Genomic DNA, 16,185 nt, shown 5'->3' with positions numbered 1-16,185 from the left:
TCCATTGAAAGTAATGGAAAGTGGATTAATCCGTTCCAGACAGGTCCGCAGAGTACTCAACCTGAAGCGTACTTAACCCGAGGTATGAGTGTAATTGGTTCTGGAAGTCCGTACTTAACCTGAAACGTACTTAACCTGAAGTGAACTTTCCCATTGAAAGTAATGGTAAGTGGTTCCATGGAGTACACTTAAACTGAAAGTACTCAAACCGAAGCGTACTTAAACCGAGGTATGACTGTACCACAATTTATTTTTAAAAAACAACAACAACACTATCTGCAGAGAGTTTGGGGTAGCTAGTTTTAACAGGACTTTGCTCACTATCCTGTTTTTCAAATGTACTTAATATATTCAGTAACAGTAAGGAAGACAGCCAGTAGCATCAAGTTAGGTTTGGACATGGGTCCTGTGTCACAAGTCACATCATTTGAAAGTGATCCCATGAGTGTGGAAACCAGCATTTCAGAAGGAAAAGAAGGGCCCTCAGTAGGTAATCAGCACTGTCATTTCTGACAGAACTGATCACCAGTTTGGTGGGGGAGAAGAAGGGTCATCATCTTCCCCTATAACCATCCAAAAGGTGAACAATATTCACAGAAATAACTTGCCCTGATTGTTGATTCAGTGGAGATTTGAGAAGATTTATTGTATGCACAAAATACTTCAAATTGGGGGCCAGTGCCTCCAAGCATATGCAGACAGCAATTCTGTCATTACTAGGATTTACATTGAGGGTGCTTTGAGGTGAGTGAATAGGGATGCCAAGGCTAGCTTGAACTGGAGAGAATTTCCACAAAAAAGTGCTGTGACATGAGAAATTGTTTTATGAAGTTTGCAGCTCTCAGAGTAAAATGTGTTTTAAAGGAATAATGTGCACATTAGTATTCATCCGTCACTTGCTTTAAGCAGGCCTGGCTAACATATGGCCCTCTAGAAGTTGCTGAACCACAACTTTAATCCACGTGGCTGTTGGCCATGCTGGGATTGATAGCAGTCCTAGATCAGCAACATCTGGGGAGACACAGGCTAACCAGCCCTGATCTAAATAAAACAAAGTAGACCCTGTAATAAAATGTATCTGTGATTGAACTCTGGCTTTGTTTTCATAGCAGGGCAAATACTGTTGAAGATGCTTGCTATTTCAAAAGAGGGGGCATGACCTAATTGGAAAGTTACATTCAGCATATGAAAATCCTTTACTGTATCACCAGGCTTGCTCAGCATCCCATTCAAATGATGATCATCTGGTGGCAGGAAAACCGAGTGGCACTGACATCCATTCAGAGAGGAAATGTACAAAATTACCGGGGCTCGCAGCCCATTACAAGATGTGGTTGTGAAACAGAAAAGCAATTTGGATGTGATGAAGTGTACTGGAGTGGAGAAGAGAAGTTATTAAGCTTGTCTTGTATTTGCCAATTGAAGTGTGAGAGGTGTGTTGCGGCCTTCCCTTCAAGAGGCCTTCAGCCAAATCCATAGTAGTTGTCTGCACTCTGAAATCAAAGCCCTTCATTTCATCATATTGATAGTGGTGGTTGTGTCATGTTCCAATCAAGCTAAGTGTGCATGCACACGAAAGCTCATACCAAAATATAAACTTAGTTGGTCTTTAAGGTGTGTATCTGAAGAAGTGTGCATGCACACGAAAGCTCATACCAAAATATAAACTTAGTTGGTCTTTAAGGTGCTACTGAAGGAATTTTTTTATTTTGTTTCGACTCAGACCAACGCGGCTACCTACCTGTAACTTTTAAAAACTAATTATCCCAGGATAATTGGCTGATTAGACCCAGAGACATAATGACATAAAGCATCCATGGGATTAAGTGTGCTCACTATAGGGAACAGAGAGGTCTCACCACCTCGGTAGAGGTACGTTGGCGGGTTCAGTGGGACCAGCTTGAGTGCGGTAGCTGAGCACGCCCCACCGCAACTGCCTTAGGATTTCAGATGGAATAAAGGGGGAGAATTGCAGCTCCAAAGTTGCCATGGACTCTTGGCTCTGAGTAACCAGTTGCCCTATCAGAATTCATTTGGAGGAGGCACAGCTGTTGCTGTGTCTTGTTTTGTTAATCTAGTATGAAACTATTCTGTCCTATCTTTTGGTCCCCAAAAGGGCATCCCCGTTCAGTAAGCTTGGAAGATCATCAGTTTTGCAACAGAATTCTTAGCTTACTATGTGCAGCTGTTTTTCTTCAAATTTTAAACTTCTCATACTATTCTGGAGAACCCCTGCCATTTAGTGTGGACTGTACTGACCTTGATAGATAGACCTGTGGTATGACTCGGGATAAGGCAACTTACTATCTGCCCCACCGCCCCCACATGTGCAAGTGAAAAAGCAGTACGGGCAGTGTTTTAGGGGAAAATGCAGAAGAATAAGGAAAAACCCAGAACTCTGTAACATGTAGTTTGAGTCCTAAGAATAGCTAGTATTGAAATACACGCTTTTGTTTCTTCTCGTCTTCCTCGAGTTGGTTTTCCAGAGTGACACATTGCCATTTGCAGTTCTTCTATTTGTAACGCATGATAGAAGGTTTGTGGAGTTACTCTTATCAAGGAGGTTTCTCATAATGTGACACATGGTAATAAGCCAGACAGATAAAGGAATGTTGTAACTTCTGTTTTAAGTTCGTGTTTTTTTTAAAAAAAGAAATGCTCACATGCGTTGTTGGCATTTCTTCTTCCATAATAATAATAATAATAATAATAATAATAATAATAATAATAATTTTTTATTTATCCCCCAGCCACTCTGGGCAGCTTCCAACAAAATATTAAAATACAGAAATCCATCAAACATTAAAAGGTTCCCTAAAGCTTTTATAGGAAGAAGAATATGGAAAAGAGAAGCCTGGAGAAATAATATGGTCCCCTTTTCAGTGAAATAATGTACTTTGAAAGTTTTGGTAAAGAGTCCTGCTGAACAGACTAAAAAAAGCCTGAAACCCTGCTGTTTCAAGTCATTTTTTATAGCAATGGTTAGTAAATGCACTTTCAGCTGTATTTCCCCCCCAGCAAAGTGGTAGCTACTGACACCTTCAATTAATTGCAGGTGTCTGCTTCTTCTTGGGTGCCCTGGGGATATAGCTCATTAGGAGGTGTATCTCTTATTCTAAAGAATTATAGTTAGCATCCTCTTTAGAATTATCAGTTTAAGAAATATGTTTTTATCTTAGTGTTTTGTATGCATAAAAATTCATCTGTGAAGTTCATGTTCTGTAACTCTAAAAAAAAAGTTCAGAGTTAGGCTTGATTCTCACAGCATGCCTGGCTCTTTAGACCAGCGATTCTCACCTGGGGGCCATATGGCCCCCTGGGGGCTCCCAGGATATTCCAAGGGGGGCAAAGGTGACAATTGTGTAAATGGGGGGCCACAGCACGAGACTAGGGGGCCACAGAGGGAAGCGAGAAGTGAAGAAAACATAGAAGTGACCGAGAAAAGAAAACAGAATATCTAAAATGTTTCTACAGCTTTGGGATAAAGCAATTTTTTAAAAAAATTGCATTTCCTACTTCGTATTTGGTAGAATCAGGTTTCAGGCGTGTGAATTGTTTACTCAGCCTAACGTGGAATTGCCTTAACTCAGGCATCCCCAAACATCGGCCCTCCAGATGTGTTGGACTACAATTCCCATCTTCCCTGACCACTGGTGCTGCTAGCTAGGGATCATGGGAGTTGTAGGCCAAAACATCTGGAGGGCCGCAGTTTGGGGGTGCCTGCCTTAACTTAATGGACAGAGATGGTCTTCAGTTATCCCTCATAGCAATAGAACCGGATATAAAAAAAGCTTGTTTCTGGTCATCAAGCACAAGGGTCACATTGATTGAGAAATACAAAGTATAAATTTTTAGGTAATTGTGTTTTGTATAAATTATAAATAAAACATGTTCTGTTTACAGACAAAACATTTAAATAGGACGGTAGGGGCCTGGTCAGTAAAAGGTTGAGAAACAGCTTTTCCTGGCTTTGCACATTTTAGGAATGGACATGTTGTGGTTTTAACCAAAAATGCCTGATGCTTTAATTATAGAGTCACCCTTCCATTTCTCTGTACTGTGTTAGAACCCCTTTGTCTTCTACTGTCTACTCTGTTATCTTGGGATTTAGGTCTGTGCTGGTCTTGTCATTTGATTGCCTTTTAAATTGGAAATTACAGAGTTTGAACTTGGGGCCCTTATGAATGCCAGACAGGTGAGCTGTAGCTTCTTCCTGTAACTCCTACCCGGAACACCACAGCAGACTGTGATTGTTCCCATTTCTCACTTTTAGGTACTCCAGGGGGCAGTAGGTGGTCACATGAAGTTTATTGTTAACAGCCTTTGAGTAAAGGCATCAAACCTCCAGACTTCTCAAGACTGGCTAGTGAAGACTAGCCTCTGATGGCTTTCTTAAAAAGAAATAAAAATGAATTAGGAACTATAGTAGCTGGTTAGAGCAGGTTCTTTTTCATTTTTCCTTTTGATTATACTTCAAACAGTGTTAGTGATTTAAAGCCTTCAGATTGCTATGAAAAGGAATGAGATGCTTATAGTTCAGTTTTTGATTGCACTGTGAAGTCATTATGATGGTGCAATATTTTATGCTTGGCTAAGTATAGATTTTGAAGAAAAGAATTTAATTACACCAAATAAATACTGGAGAAAGTTCTCCAGTTACATTTCATTAACGGTTCACGCTTCTAGCAATGAACTGATTTAATTTCATTCCTGCTGCTAAAGGTCTCTCTGTGTGTTTGTGAATCCCCTCCCAATGTTTTTATTGAAAATGTAAATCTGTTAGAACATAAATGCAAACGAAATGATACATATCTAACTACTTGTACATAGTTTATGCTTTGCGCTTCTTGGTGCCATTGGATGTAATAGTGTATAGCAAACTTCTGATTGCATTTCTATCAACTGTAAATGCATAAATTTGTTATATAATTTATCCACCAACATTTACAATCCTCTCAATAGTTCTTGAGCTTCTCCTTAGGTTACTTCTAATTGCCCTAAAAGCTGACCCATGATATACCGTAATTAGTGAGTTTTCCCCCTCCCTTAATTAGTTATGTTATTGTATTAACTAAATTCTTTAGAGGTTCTAACTATATAGGAAGAAATTGTATTTTACAATCCCATTGATGTCAAGTCTACAGCAGGGGAGGAGAAAATCAACTTTTATTCTCTATCTGAACTTAGTATTTATTTGTAAAAAATAAATTGTATGGAAATAAAAAAAGGTAAAGGGACCCCTGACCATTAGGTCCAGTTGTGACCGACTCTGGGGTTGCGGCGCTCATCTCACATTATTGGCGAACCAGAGCAGCACATGGAAACTTTGACGTGCTTTCGAACTGCTAGGTTCGAAATGTATGGAAATATTTCCAAGTAAACATGCTGTTGTTACACAGACACCCAGCCTGCTTCAGTTTTTTATGGGGAGGGGAAGTAAAAAAGGGTTCTGGTATCATTTCCACCAAGTCTGCATTGCATGATCCTTTGTGTTTTCCAGTTCCCTGCATAGTGCATATTGTGAGAGTGAAAATACAGTGGTACCACTTGTAGCGTAACCTCCAGCTTACGGAATCTTTGGGTTACGGGCACGGCAAACCCAGAAGTGGATTGCCGCTCACGCATGCATGTGCAGAAGCGGTCCTCGGGTTACGACATTTTTGGGATGCAGCTGAGCCTCTGGAACGGATCCTGTTCGTAACCGGAGGTACCACTGTAGTAGATTGGAAGAAGCTGTACATGAAGGTGCCTGCAGCCTATTTTTTCTTTCCCCTCCCCTTCTCCGAGATAAATTGGGACTATATGAGAAGAAAAAGGAAACAGTAGATTGCCGTGATGGTAGAATGGACCACTGCTGGGTTAAACCCTGTGGAGGCCTCTAAGCAGTTGAAATCCCAGGGCTCTCCTCACAAATTATCTCATATTATTTTGATCTGTTATCATGAGGCCCCTAAAAAGTGTGGGGCCCATAGGCTGGTGCCTACTCTGCCTATTTGGTAACCTGGCACTGGAATGGACTATTCTATTTTATACTAAAGAACCTCCTGCCCACAGGACAAATGTAGCCCACCAGAAACTTTCTAGGCCACACTCCTCACCAATCTGTTCCCTAGCTGTTGGGCCAGGGATGGAGCAAAGCCGCTTTGTACTGGCCACTGAGAATGTGAAACCAGAGGCAGTATGGCAGATCAAGTTCATGAAGCAGGAACAAAGCACTCTGCTTCTCCAACCCAATCCGCTGTTACTTCCATGCTGTGAGAAAAGGGAATCTTATATGCAGTGTAGAAGTAAAGTATGGTAAAATGTGTGCTGAGTTGCAGCCTGGTGTTTGTGTGTGTCTCTCCACCCTGGCATATAGATTGTGTCGGTGAATCCTAACAGGTGGCGAGAGCAGTGTTGTTTGTATGGTGGTTGTGGCAGAAACGGGATCAAAAAAGTATTTTAAAACCAACACACAATGCCTTAATTTAATAAATGGGAACAATTTATCCCTAAAAGCTGCTCTCCCCCCCCCCAGTCTTTTTGGAAGTATTTTGTGTGACCTACTTGAGCCAACATGAAAAATGGTTTTTCTATCCTTTTGTGACAGGGCAAGCTTAAGGAAGAGTTCCAAAGTCTCTTGGCGTAGGTAGCTCTAATAGAATGAGTATTAATTAATCTTTGACTGCTAATGCCTCACCTCTTCAGCATCTATATTTGTCTTCCCAAGTGTGCATCAACTATTGCTAATTATAGGTAGTTTTTAAAGGGCAGCATTTCCCAAGGCTAATGCAGGATAAGTTCAAGAGGTCTTTTCAGTTATACATTTTAGAAGCACAGAAACTTGCACATTTCTTGCCATAAGAGTATCAAGAGTGATCGCCATTAAACAGCAAGCAGCTAAATTGCATCCATGGTGTGAACAATGCCAACATTCCAATATCTAGGTGTATAAAAAAGTATTAACCTGATGCTGAAAATACTGTATGTGAGACTTGAAGTCAGGTGCGCTTCACTGGGGAGAGTGTTCTGAATGCAGAGTGCTACTACAGAAAAGGTCCTTATTGAAGAATCTGTATATTTTGGATTTGGGAGGTCATGATAATATTTTTTGGCTGGCACACTTATTTGTGGTATGAAAAGGCAAAAGTACATAAAGCTTTCCTTGTACAGCCTCTTTCTGCACCTCCCACAGAGAGCATAATTGAATAAGAGCATTTGAAGATGACCTGTGGGTCTGGGTAGGTTGGTTGGGGCAAAGAAACTCCCATTAGTCAATGGGGTCCTGAACCACATAAAGCTTTATAGGTTAAAGCTAGCACCTTGAATTTGGCCTGGAAAGTTGGTTGCTGCTAGTTTGTTGATTCCATGTCACAAGCACTCCAGGGGACAGATTGATGCCTTCTGGGGAATAGTGAGTGCAGGTGCCTAACCAGTCGCGATGTGGAAGGAGAGTGTGGTCAATCCCCAAGGCTGGACGGAATTATAGTTCAACAACACCTGGAGGGCCAGAGTTTGCCCACCCCTGACTTGATGCTTTCTGCTGTTGTCCCATGACAGCCAATCCTGTTGGATCACTATGGCAGAAGCCAAAGTACTACCTTTTGCCTCTGTTGAAAGGCGGAACTGTTCTGTTTCTAGGGCAACCAAAACAGAAGGCAGCAGCAGAATGAAAAGCTGGCAAGCTGATAACTTGGGGGGGGACGGGACCCAGTGGAGTATTAGTTAATTTTGTCTTTCTAGTCTGTGATAAGCGCTCTCTCTCTCTCTCTCTCTCTCTCTCTCTCACTCACACACACACACACACACACACAGGCATTATCTTTCCTTTGTGTGTGTGTGCTGTGGTTTAAATTGCTTCATATGGAACATATGTGCCGCTTCATTAGCTGAGGCATGCACATATTTGTGGTAATTGCCTTACTGCAAAAGCAGAGAGAAGCTTGTGTTGACTAAGAAAATCGGAATTTTTGTTGAAGTCTCTCTCCTCCCTCCCCCTCAATTATTCTAGAATCACTGGCAGTGTTATTAGAAGCAGCCCCAGTGGCCAGACTTAGACATGGTTGTACTTTGGTGAGAAGTCCTAGTGACACTCTCACACTGTTTCTCTATTTATTTATTTATTTCTTTATTTCTTTATTTATTTTCATGAAGCGCAAATGAAAAGTGGCAGCAGGAAAAAGATCCCCCCTTCTTTTCTTTTTTTTTTAAAAATATTTTTATTAATTTTCCAATTAAAACCAATTATATCACATTCAATATTTCAAATTATACACATATATATATCAATCAAACCGAATGTTATGCCAAATCATCTAAAGAATTTTTTATTTGGGTTCCCATGCTTCAAGAAATTGGGAATTCCTCGCAACTGTCCACTGCCGTCTTTTTTCTAAAGTTCAAATCGTCCTCCAAGTTCATAATAATCCAGATCTTCCCCTTACAGTCACATAGATGTTTTCCACTTTCATCCGATTGTTTCCCAGCTGCTGAGATAAATATCAAACAAAGTTTCACAGATGTTCTTTCTCCTGTGTGAGTTAATCAGTCCAGCCTCCCCATAAATCTTCTTAATGGAGCTCCCTGTTGCGTCGAAGCAGCTCGAAGCAGCGCCATCTTAAAAAGCTCAAATCACTTTCGTTTTCCTCATAGCCATGAAGATTTACGATCATTATAAAATTTACAGCTTTTCCAGGCAGGAGACCCAAACATCAAACCATAAACTCTTGGTAAATTAATGGATCTCCTTGCCCTATAGCTGAACTTAGCTTCAGGTCGCTGCTCCAATTTAAAGTGCGTCACAGCTCATAAATCCTCCGAACGCGTCCAGAACTCCTTCCGTCCGACTAGGGGGGGCTTTTCTCATCGGCAACTCCACATCTTTAAAAAATATGCTCAGTAACAACAGTTATAAAGTTCAACTCACACAGTCTTTTGCTTCTCTTTCACTCCAAACAAGCCAGGACATCGCGTCCGGGAAGGTACGAGGCAACAATATGAAGAAAAAAAAATAAAAACTCACTTCCCTTATCGCTCCGTCCCCATCAATCCTTCTTCCAGATGCAGTACAGTCTTTGACTCCTCTCCCTCAGCAGCATAAATTTCTCAGCAGTAAACAGCGCTTCTTCCCCTCCTTCTGAAGTATGTCCATAGATTTAAGCCTAATTATCTTCTTTAACCATGGAAATCCCCGCCATGCAGATTAGCGTCCGGGAGTCCTGGTCCTCGTAAGTGCTCAGCCCAAGCTCCCCCCACTCCAAAAACAGTCGGAGTGGGTCTGGGGGCATCGCGGGCCAGCGGCCCCTCTCCGTAACCCCCGGAGAGGGTAGGGGGTTGCCATTTACTCCCCTAGCAACCGCCAAATTCCTTACGAAGGTCAGAGAGATGGAAAACAGGTCCGCCATTCCTGCAGGCGGAAACCGGAACCAAAGATCTCCCCTTCTAACCCAACTGCATGGCATTGCTTTGTGGTAAGGCTAGATCTGGATAGGCTTGTGTACAATCTTTGTCACTCATAATCTGACAGCACACAGGTTGAACTGTTTGTAATATGACTGCAAGGGATAAATATATACACATGCTCAAAATAAATGGAGTTTTTACATGGCCATTAAATGCCTGTTTTTAATAAATTGATTGCCCCACACAAATGGTGTGGGGCAATCAAGTTAAAAATGGTGCTTTTGTTAAGCACACAGGTTCAGTTTCAAGCCAAATATTGCAGTTCTCTTAGTGTTGTTCTCATGTCCAGGACTATCCAGTATTCCTTTCCATCAATAATACACCTTTTTGACACCTGGAAAAATAAATTCTTGCACCATCTATTCAGACAGGACAAAACAGTAGGTGAATATGGAAATTCTGTCACTAGTGAATTGCACATTCCCAGTGAAAACATCGTAGTTAGATGATAACCACATTTGGATATTATTTGGATGCTTATTCAAAATACCATACTTCCTCACCCTGAAGAATTTCTGTTATTTTTTAGTTTGCTTAATGTACCGTATTGTTCTTAGGTCTCTAACTGATTGCATCAGAAATTGCATGCCTCCTTTGGGAAAATACCACATTTTGACAAAATATATTAAAATGTAAAATTTTGTTTTATTAAAGAAACAAAAAGTAAAAATATATCTCAGAGTCAGACCATGGGGCAGAAAGGCAGGCACAGGTCTCCCTCCCGCATCTCTGCTTTAAAGTAATAGTGTCCACCTTAATAATTCTGTAACATATTTTTGAAAGGCTTTGTGTCACCCTCTTTAAGAATTAAAGTCAGCAGCAATGTGTGTTTTGTGTTTGCTTTCCTTCTGCCCATGTCTTGGCATGCTTGTGTTGCATTAGCAAAAGAGGCAGTTTAAAGGAAACACGTGCAACTATTGATCTTCAAAGGAATACCATTCTCCATTTTGCCTTTTACCTCATATCAACTGCCTAGGGTGATAAACGTGAGGGTGTCTTAATCCATAGACTTAACTTTGAAAAATAAGTATAAATGTTGTATGATGCTGTATTATGCTGAATTGGATTACTGATACCACCCAGCCTAGTTCTGCCGACTTTGATCAGCAACAGCAGCTCTCTGAAGTTTTGAGGGAGAGGTCTGTCCCAGCCCTCCTGCTGCAACTAGAGTACATGCTAGGGGATCCCTAGCAGGTGGGAGTTGTAGTCTAACAACATCTAAAGGGTCACAGGTTCCGTTCCCTGGTCTACCTTATTGGTTAGTTAAGGTGCAGTTCCGTTAAAATTGTTTTCCTAATGGCAGACAGTATGAAATGCATCATATGCATTTCCCAGTGATCCTACCTGGCCCTTGACATCAGCCCCTGTAGGATAAGACAGGAGTGGATCAAGTGGAATACTTTACAGTGGTACCTCTGGTTAAGAACTTAATTCATTCTAGAAGAGGTCCGTTCTTAACCTGAAACTGTTCTTAACCTGAGGTACCACTTTAGCTAATGGGGCCTCCCGCTGCCACTGCACCACCACCATGCAATTTCTGTTCTCATCCTGAAGCAGAGTTCTTAACCCAAGGTACTATTTCTGGGTTAGCGGAGTCTGTAACCTGAAGCGTCTGTAACCAGAGGTACCACTGTATTTAGTGGTGGAACTCCTTTACTGGGAAGCTCCATCATCATGCCTCCTCCTTGGCTACTTTTCAAAGGGCACTGAATACTTTCCTCTTTCACAAGGGCTTTTATGAAGAAATTCTGGTTTCTGCATATGTGATTTTTGTCCTGTGTTTTAATATTTGATTTTTCACTGTATGATTGCTGTGAACTACTATGGAAGGATTTGTGTTTTGAAAGGCAAGATAAATCAATAATGTGAACCCTTCTCCTTCCATCTCTTACATTCTTTCTTTTACTTTGAAGTAAATGTATATTTCAGGAGCTGTTCAAAAGCAGCTTATTTAGCTAATTGTTCACAGCCTGCCTTGGAAGCTTCATTGTTTTCTTGCCGCTTTGGTAAGGACCATGTGACTAATGTCAAGTCTTCATGTGTCTCCTCGTGAATTGCTTGCCCTTTTCTTAGGCAAGAGGGCAGTGTTGAAAAAATAAATCCATTTCTTTTATCTCATTCGAGCCAGGCATTCTATTTGCCACCACTGTTCAAAACTTGGGCTTTTCCTTTGACTTTGAGCTCTTCCTCACCTTCTCATTCATTTCTTGTATCGAAGCATCTCTATTGCCAACTCCAAAGAATAGTTTCTGTATGGCAAACTTGGAAAGCCTTGTTTTCTTAAAACACATTGCTTGTCAAGGGGAAGCTTTTGCTTCCCAGCTTTTCTAAGCAGAAGCGATAATGGCTATCAGCTTGCAAAGTTCTGCTATTGGGAGTTATAAATGAATGGAATTCAGCTTAGAAGTTTTAAATGCTCTTTGGAACTGCCGTCCCCTTCCCTCAAACAACTTCATCTGAACCTTGCTCGCATGTGTTCAGGACCCTGAATGTTTGGGGAGAATTTTGCTCTGGTGCTAGGCTAACCTCATCCCTCTGTTTTGCTGGAGGATAGGCTGCTGTGAGATCAGCAGACTTGGCTTGGGAACTAGCACGTTTTACTAATTATATAGGAACACAATGTGGGTAATGCTAGAGACTTTGGCTTGGTATCAAAGTGCCCTTGTAAGTTATCCAGGAAGAAGGGACAGACGACTCCAGAAATTTTCAAAGGGGGTTTTGTGCATGAAGGTAGATAGAAAATAAATTGCAGATCTAATTATTTAAAGCTGTCACAAAAGAAAGTGGAAAGGATAGAGAAGTGAGGGTGGCAGCAAGCTAAAGGCAATTTTGCACTGATGCTTCATTGCTTGGGAGAAGAAGGAAGGGAATGATGAAAGTTGAGGAGGGAGGCTTAGCAGGCATCCCCAAACTTCGGCCCTCCAGATGTTTTGGACTACAATTCCCATCTTTCCCGAACACTGGTCCTGTTAGCTAGGGATCATGGGAATTGTAGGCTGAAACATCTGGAGGGCCACAGTTTGGGGATGCCTGGCTTAGAGTGAGATGGAGAGGGATGTAGAAATATTAATACTACTTTCTTTATGACCTGTTGGAGGAAGAGAAAGTTGATAAATCCTCATTTTTAAGGCTTTGTTGAACAGAGATGGTGGCATTTGAGTGTGTAAAACCAGACACCCAGACCAGGGCTTCCAAGAGAGTATTGGGCAGGCTAGCGCCCTGTTGGACCATATTTAAGGAGTACACACAGTCCAGAAAAGGAAAGTACAGCATAGACAAGGGTTCAGATCTACAGGCAGGCAGAGAGAGAAAGAGCTGTGGGCAATGTGGATGCCAAACAGGATTCTCCTGAACTAAAAAGAACAAAGACTAGAGCAGTTAGAGAAAACAAAAACTAGGGTGGCTGCCGAAGGGGGAATTTTCAGGAGAACAAAAGGGCTTTTCTGAATAGAGCTGCTCTAATCTGGATGGGTGTGTATTTGACCTGGCAACAGTGCAGTCTTACCTTGTCCGCCTGTGCTATAACTGCACTTAGCAGCCATCGGCTTTGGCTGCTTTTATTTGTAATTGTACTGCTGGTTTTTATTTTCATTTTAAGCACTGCAGTTGAGTGTTTATTATGCTGCTTGTTTCATAAGCCAAGTTGTTTTAGAGAAGAATGGTAGGGCGATAGAGTGATTAAATCAACTAGGTGCTAAAATTCAAAACATTAAAATACCTTTATATTACCATACTTTAAAGACTAAACAGTAGATAATTAAGACTTCCAATCTATTTGTAAATTCTCAGCTAGGCTTCTTCTGCAATATCTCCTGTGATGCTAGGTCTTTGAGGCTTATTAAGTCGCAAAAGTGGAACTTTGGCTAACTCAAAGCAAAGGGTTCTTTGTACTTTAGAGCGCAGTTTGTCATGCAGTTCACATCATTTGCATGTGAAGTGAGAACTCCATTTCTAATCTATTTTCACAGAAAATGTTGAACCCAGTGTTTAATGGGTCATATCTTTGAGCAGAATGTTAGGAACAAATTAAGGGAGGGCAGGGAATAACCTTTATTTGATAAGATAACTTTGGGGCCATTTCCCCTTATAAGTGATAAGGGGACTTCTCTGCATTCTATACTAGGCAATACGTCATGTATAGCAGCATTGTCCCCCGGGCTGTGCGAACGCACCATGGTCTTTTATTCCGGGGGGGCGGGTTTTTGCCCGGAACTTTGTGGGGGACATTCCTTGGGTACCGGCCACAGTAGTGGGGGTCACTCGCTCCTACCAGGTGGCACTCGAGGCCGGACGCTTGTGGCGCCGACACATAGATCAGCTGAGGCACCAGGTTGGGAACTTGGACAATACCACAGTGCTCCCAATTGCGGCCTCAGCTCCGAAGCAGACACCAACAGAAGGTGAGGCTCCATCAACACCCCCCTCACAATCTACAGACTGGGATCTTAGCCAAGCCGCATCAGAGGTTCAGCCGGACTCTCCAGAGGTTCGGACCTTTGCTGAACCTGACCGGCTGCAGAGTCCACTCAGGGAGGGTCCCACAACAGTAGCGGAGCCAGGCGACCTGGGCTCACCGCCACCTTTGGCCGCACCGCGGGTTCAGCAGGCAGCAGGCAACCCCCTGGACTCGAATACTCGCCCTCGGCGATCCAACCGGGTCACCAAGCGGCCAGCCTATCTAAAGGACTACGTTCCCTAAAAGATTAAGACTGGTAACTGTAACCACTATGCATTGTACCCAAGGGGAACCACTACGAATATTATTGGAACCACCATGCTCTTAACTAATGCCTTCTCTCGGTGGGGAGGGGTGTTATGTATTGAAGTCACTGTATATACTTTCCCCTCAGGTCCGTGGCAGTTGTTTTAGGAGGGAACTTTGAATAATGTTTTACATTGTTTGAGCCAGCCTCTATAAAAGCAGGCTGGCTCAGCACTTCAGTTCAGTTCAGTTCTGACTCAAATAATGAGCTGTTTGGAGAAAAAAAATATGTATAGCAGCATTGTTGGGGGGAGCAGAGGGTGTCTATTTTTTTAAAAAAAACACCGTACTATGCAGGAGCTAACTTCTTGGGTATGTTTTGTTTCCATTGCAGGTCGCATTTTTGAATATGTGAAAGAACCTGGTCCTTTTGAAAATAAATTCTTGTCGAGATAACCTTCAGCTACAAAGAACTGTGGATCCTAGTTACCAAGTGGGGACGTTTTCTTCTGAAAGCGACTGTGAAGTTCCTAAGCCAAAGGAAGAAAAGCAGTTAATTGTATATTTAACTTGCTGTTTGTTGACTTTGGAGTTTTGAGAAGTTCAAAGAATGTGATGGAGGCAAAGTTGGTCAAGCAGAGAGGCCAATTTTTGCAAGGCTTGAGTTCAGAGAGCAGCTTAATTTGGGATGTCTGGAGTCTTTGAGATCGCTTGTGAACAACTACGGTACTAATTCTCCAAGGAGAAGTCAATTATCTTCTGCAGCAACTGAAGCTTTAAAAAATAAATAAATAAATAAATGAAGGAGCTGACAGTGGCTAACTTGCCCTTCTGGGAAACAAAATCTTCAGAGCTTTGTGAGCCCTTGACCTAATGGAATGGGAGTGTGAAAGGGAGTGACAGAGGGTGCGGGAAGAAGGTTTGCCTGCCCACTATTTGTGGCTCAGATTCTCCTCAGGGAAATCTCACCCTCAGTAGAAAAATGGTTTTCAACCCCTGCTTCTATGTAAACAATCTGTGTAAACCGCGAACCCTGATTGCAAAGAAAAGCCTAAAAGTTTTTAGATTTAACAGCAGATTATTCCAAGGTAACGTTGGTTAAGGAATCCTTACATGTATTCACACCACTTGATTTCTCCCAGATTGATGTGTGAGCTGTCTGCATTTTTAAAAAGCATTGAGTCTTGAGATGATACTGAAGTGATGGAGCCGAGACAGTGTGTCATGTGCAGGAGCAACAGCAAATGTTCAGTGTGCTGGGTTGCAGAAGGCATCAGCGGGACTTAAGTTACTCACAGAACCATACTTGCTGCAAAGAGAGGCTAACACGCCACGGGGTTGCTGTGTGATGTATTGGAGACCACCATATTAATAAGTCAGAGTGCCCAAACTACCTAAGTTTGTTTGCAAATTTGAATGGTTTTCTCCCTTTCAGCTGAATAGGAGCACAAGAAGTGTCTGTAGAAGGGTTGCAATGTGTTTTGTGCCTTGAAAGTGCAAGGTATAATGCAGGCATCCCCAAACTGTGGCCCTCCAGATGTTTTGGCCTACAATTCCCATGATCCCTAGATAACAGGACCAGTGGTCAGGGATGAAGGGTATTGTAGTCCAAAACATCTGGAGGGCCGAAGTTTGGGGATGCCTGGTATAATGTATTACAGAGCACTCCAGTGCACTTCCTGAAGGCAAGCAGACCCCCCCCCCTCCAGGAGCAGCACCGTATCAGGGGTTGTGCTGCATGGCTTCTATGTCTCAGTTGTACATGGGTCCAACTGTAGTGTGAAATGCATGACTGATTGCTCATGAAAGCAGTGTGTAATTGACCCTTGTAAAAGTTCCAGTGCACATAGAGAGATGCAAATCAGTGTGCATCCTGATCACCAACAAAGTTACCAAGTAGTCGTTCCCAATAATTTTCTGTAAATGTGCAAAGGACTACAACATACACCACACTATTAAGGTGGCATTTTTTTCATGTACAAAATTGTGTCCTGGCGCTTGGCAGAGAATTCAATGGAAACTGTTTTTTTTAAAAAAGTTTA

The 16,185-nt window shown here is 42.1% G+C and overlaps 1 protein-coding gene across 2 annotated transcripts in view; it reads left to right on the top strand.

The window, feature by feature from the left end:
- Positions 1 to 14,947, top strand: part of UBE3D (ubiquitin protein ligase E3D) — a 50,597-nt gene extending 35,650 nt beyond the window's left edge. For both annotated transcript variants that reach the window (XM_060272566.2, XM_060272565.2), the window contains one exon: positions 14,538 to 14,947. In XM_060272566.2, the coding sequence (XP_060128549.2) occupies positions 14,538 to 14,558 (21 nt within the window). In that variant the 3' untranslated portion in view covers positions 14,559 to 14,947. The remainder of the gene's footprint in view (positions 1 to 14,537) is intronic.
- The last annotated feature ends 1,238 nt before the right edge of the window (positions 14,948 to 16,185 follow it).

The sequence above is a fragment of the Zootoca vivipara genome, chromosome 3 (genome assembly GCF_965207765.1).
Source record: "Zootoca vivipara chromosome 3, rZooViv2.hap1.1, whole genome shotgun sequence".
Taxonomy (NCBI): domain Eukaryota; kingdom Metazoa; phylum Chordata; class Lepidosauria; order Squamata; family Lacertidae; genus Zootoca; species Zootoca vivipara.
This window is presented reverse-complemented; position numbering and strand designations above follow the sequence as displayed.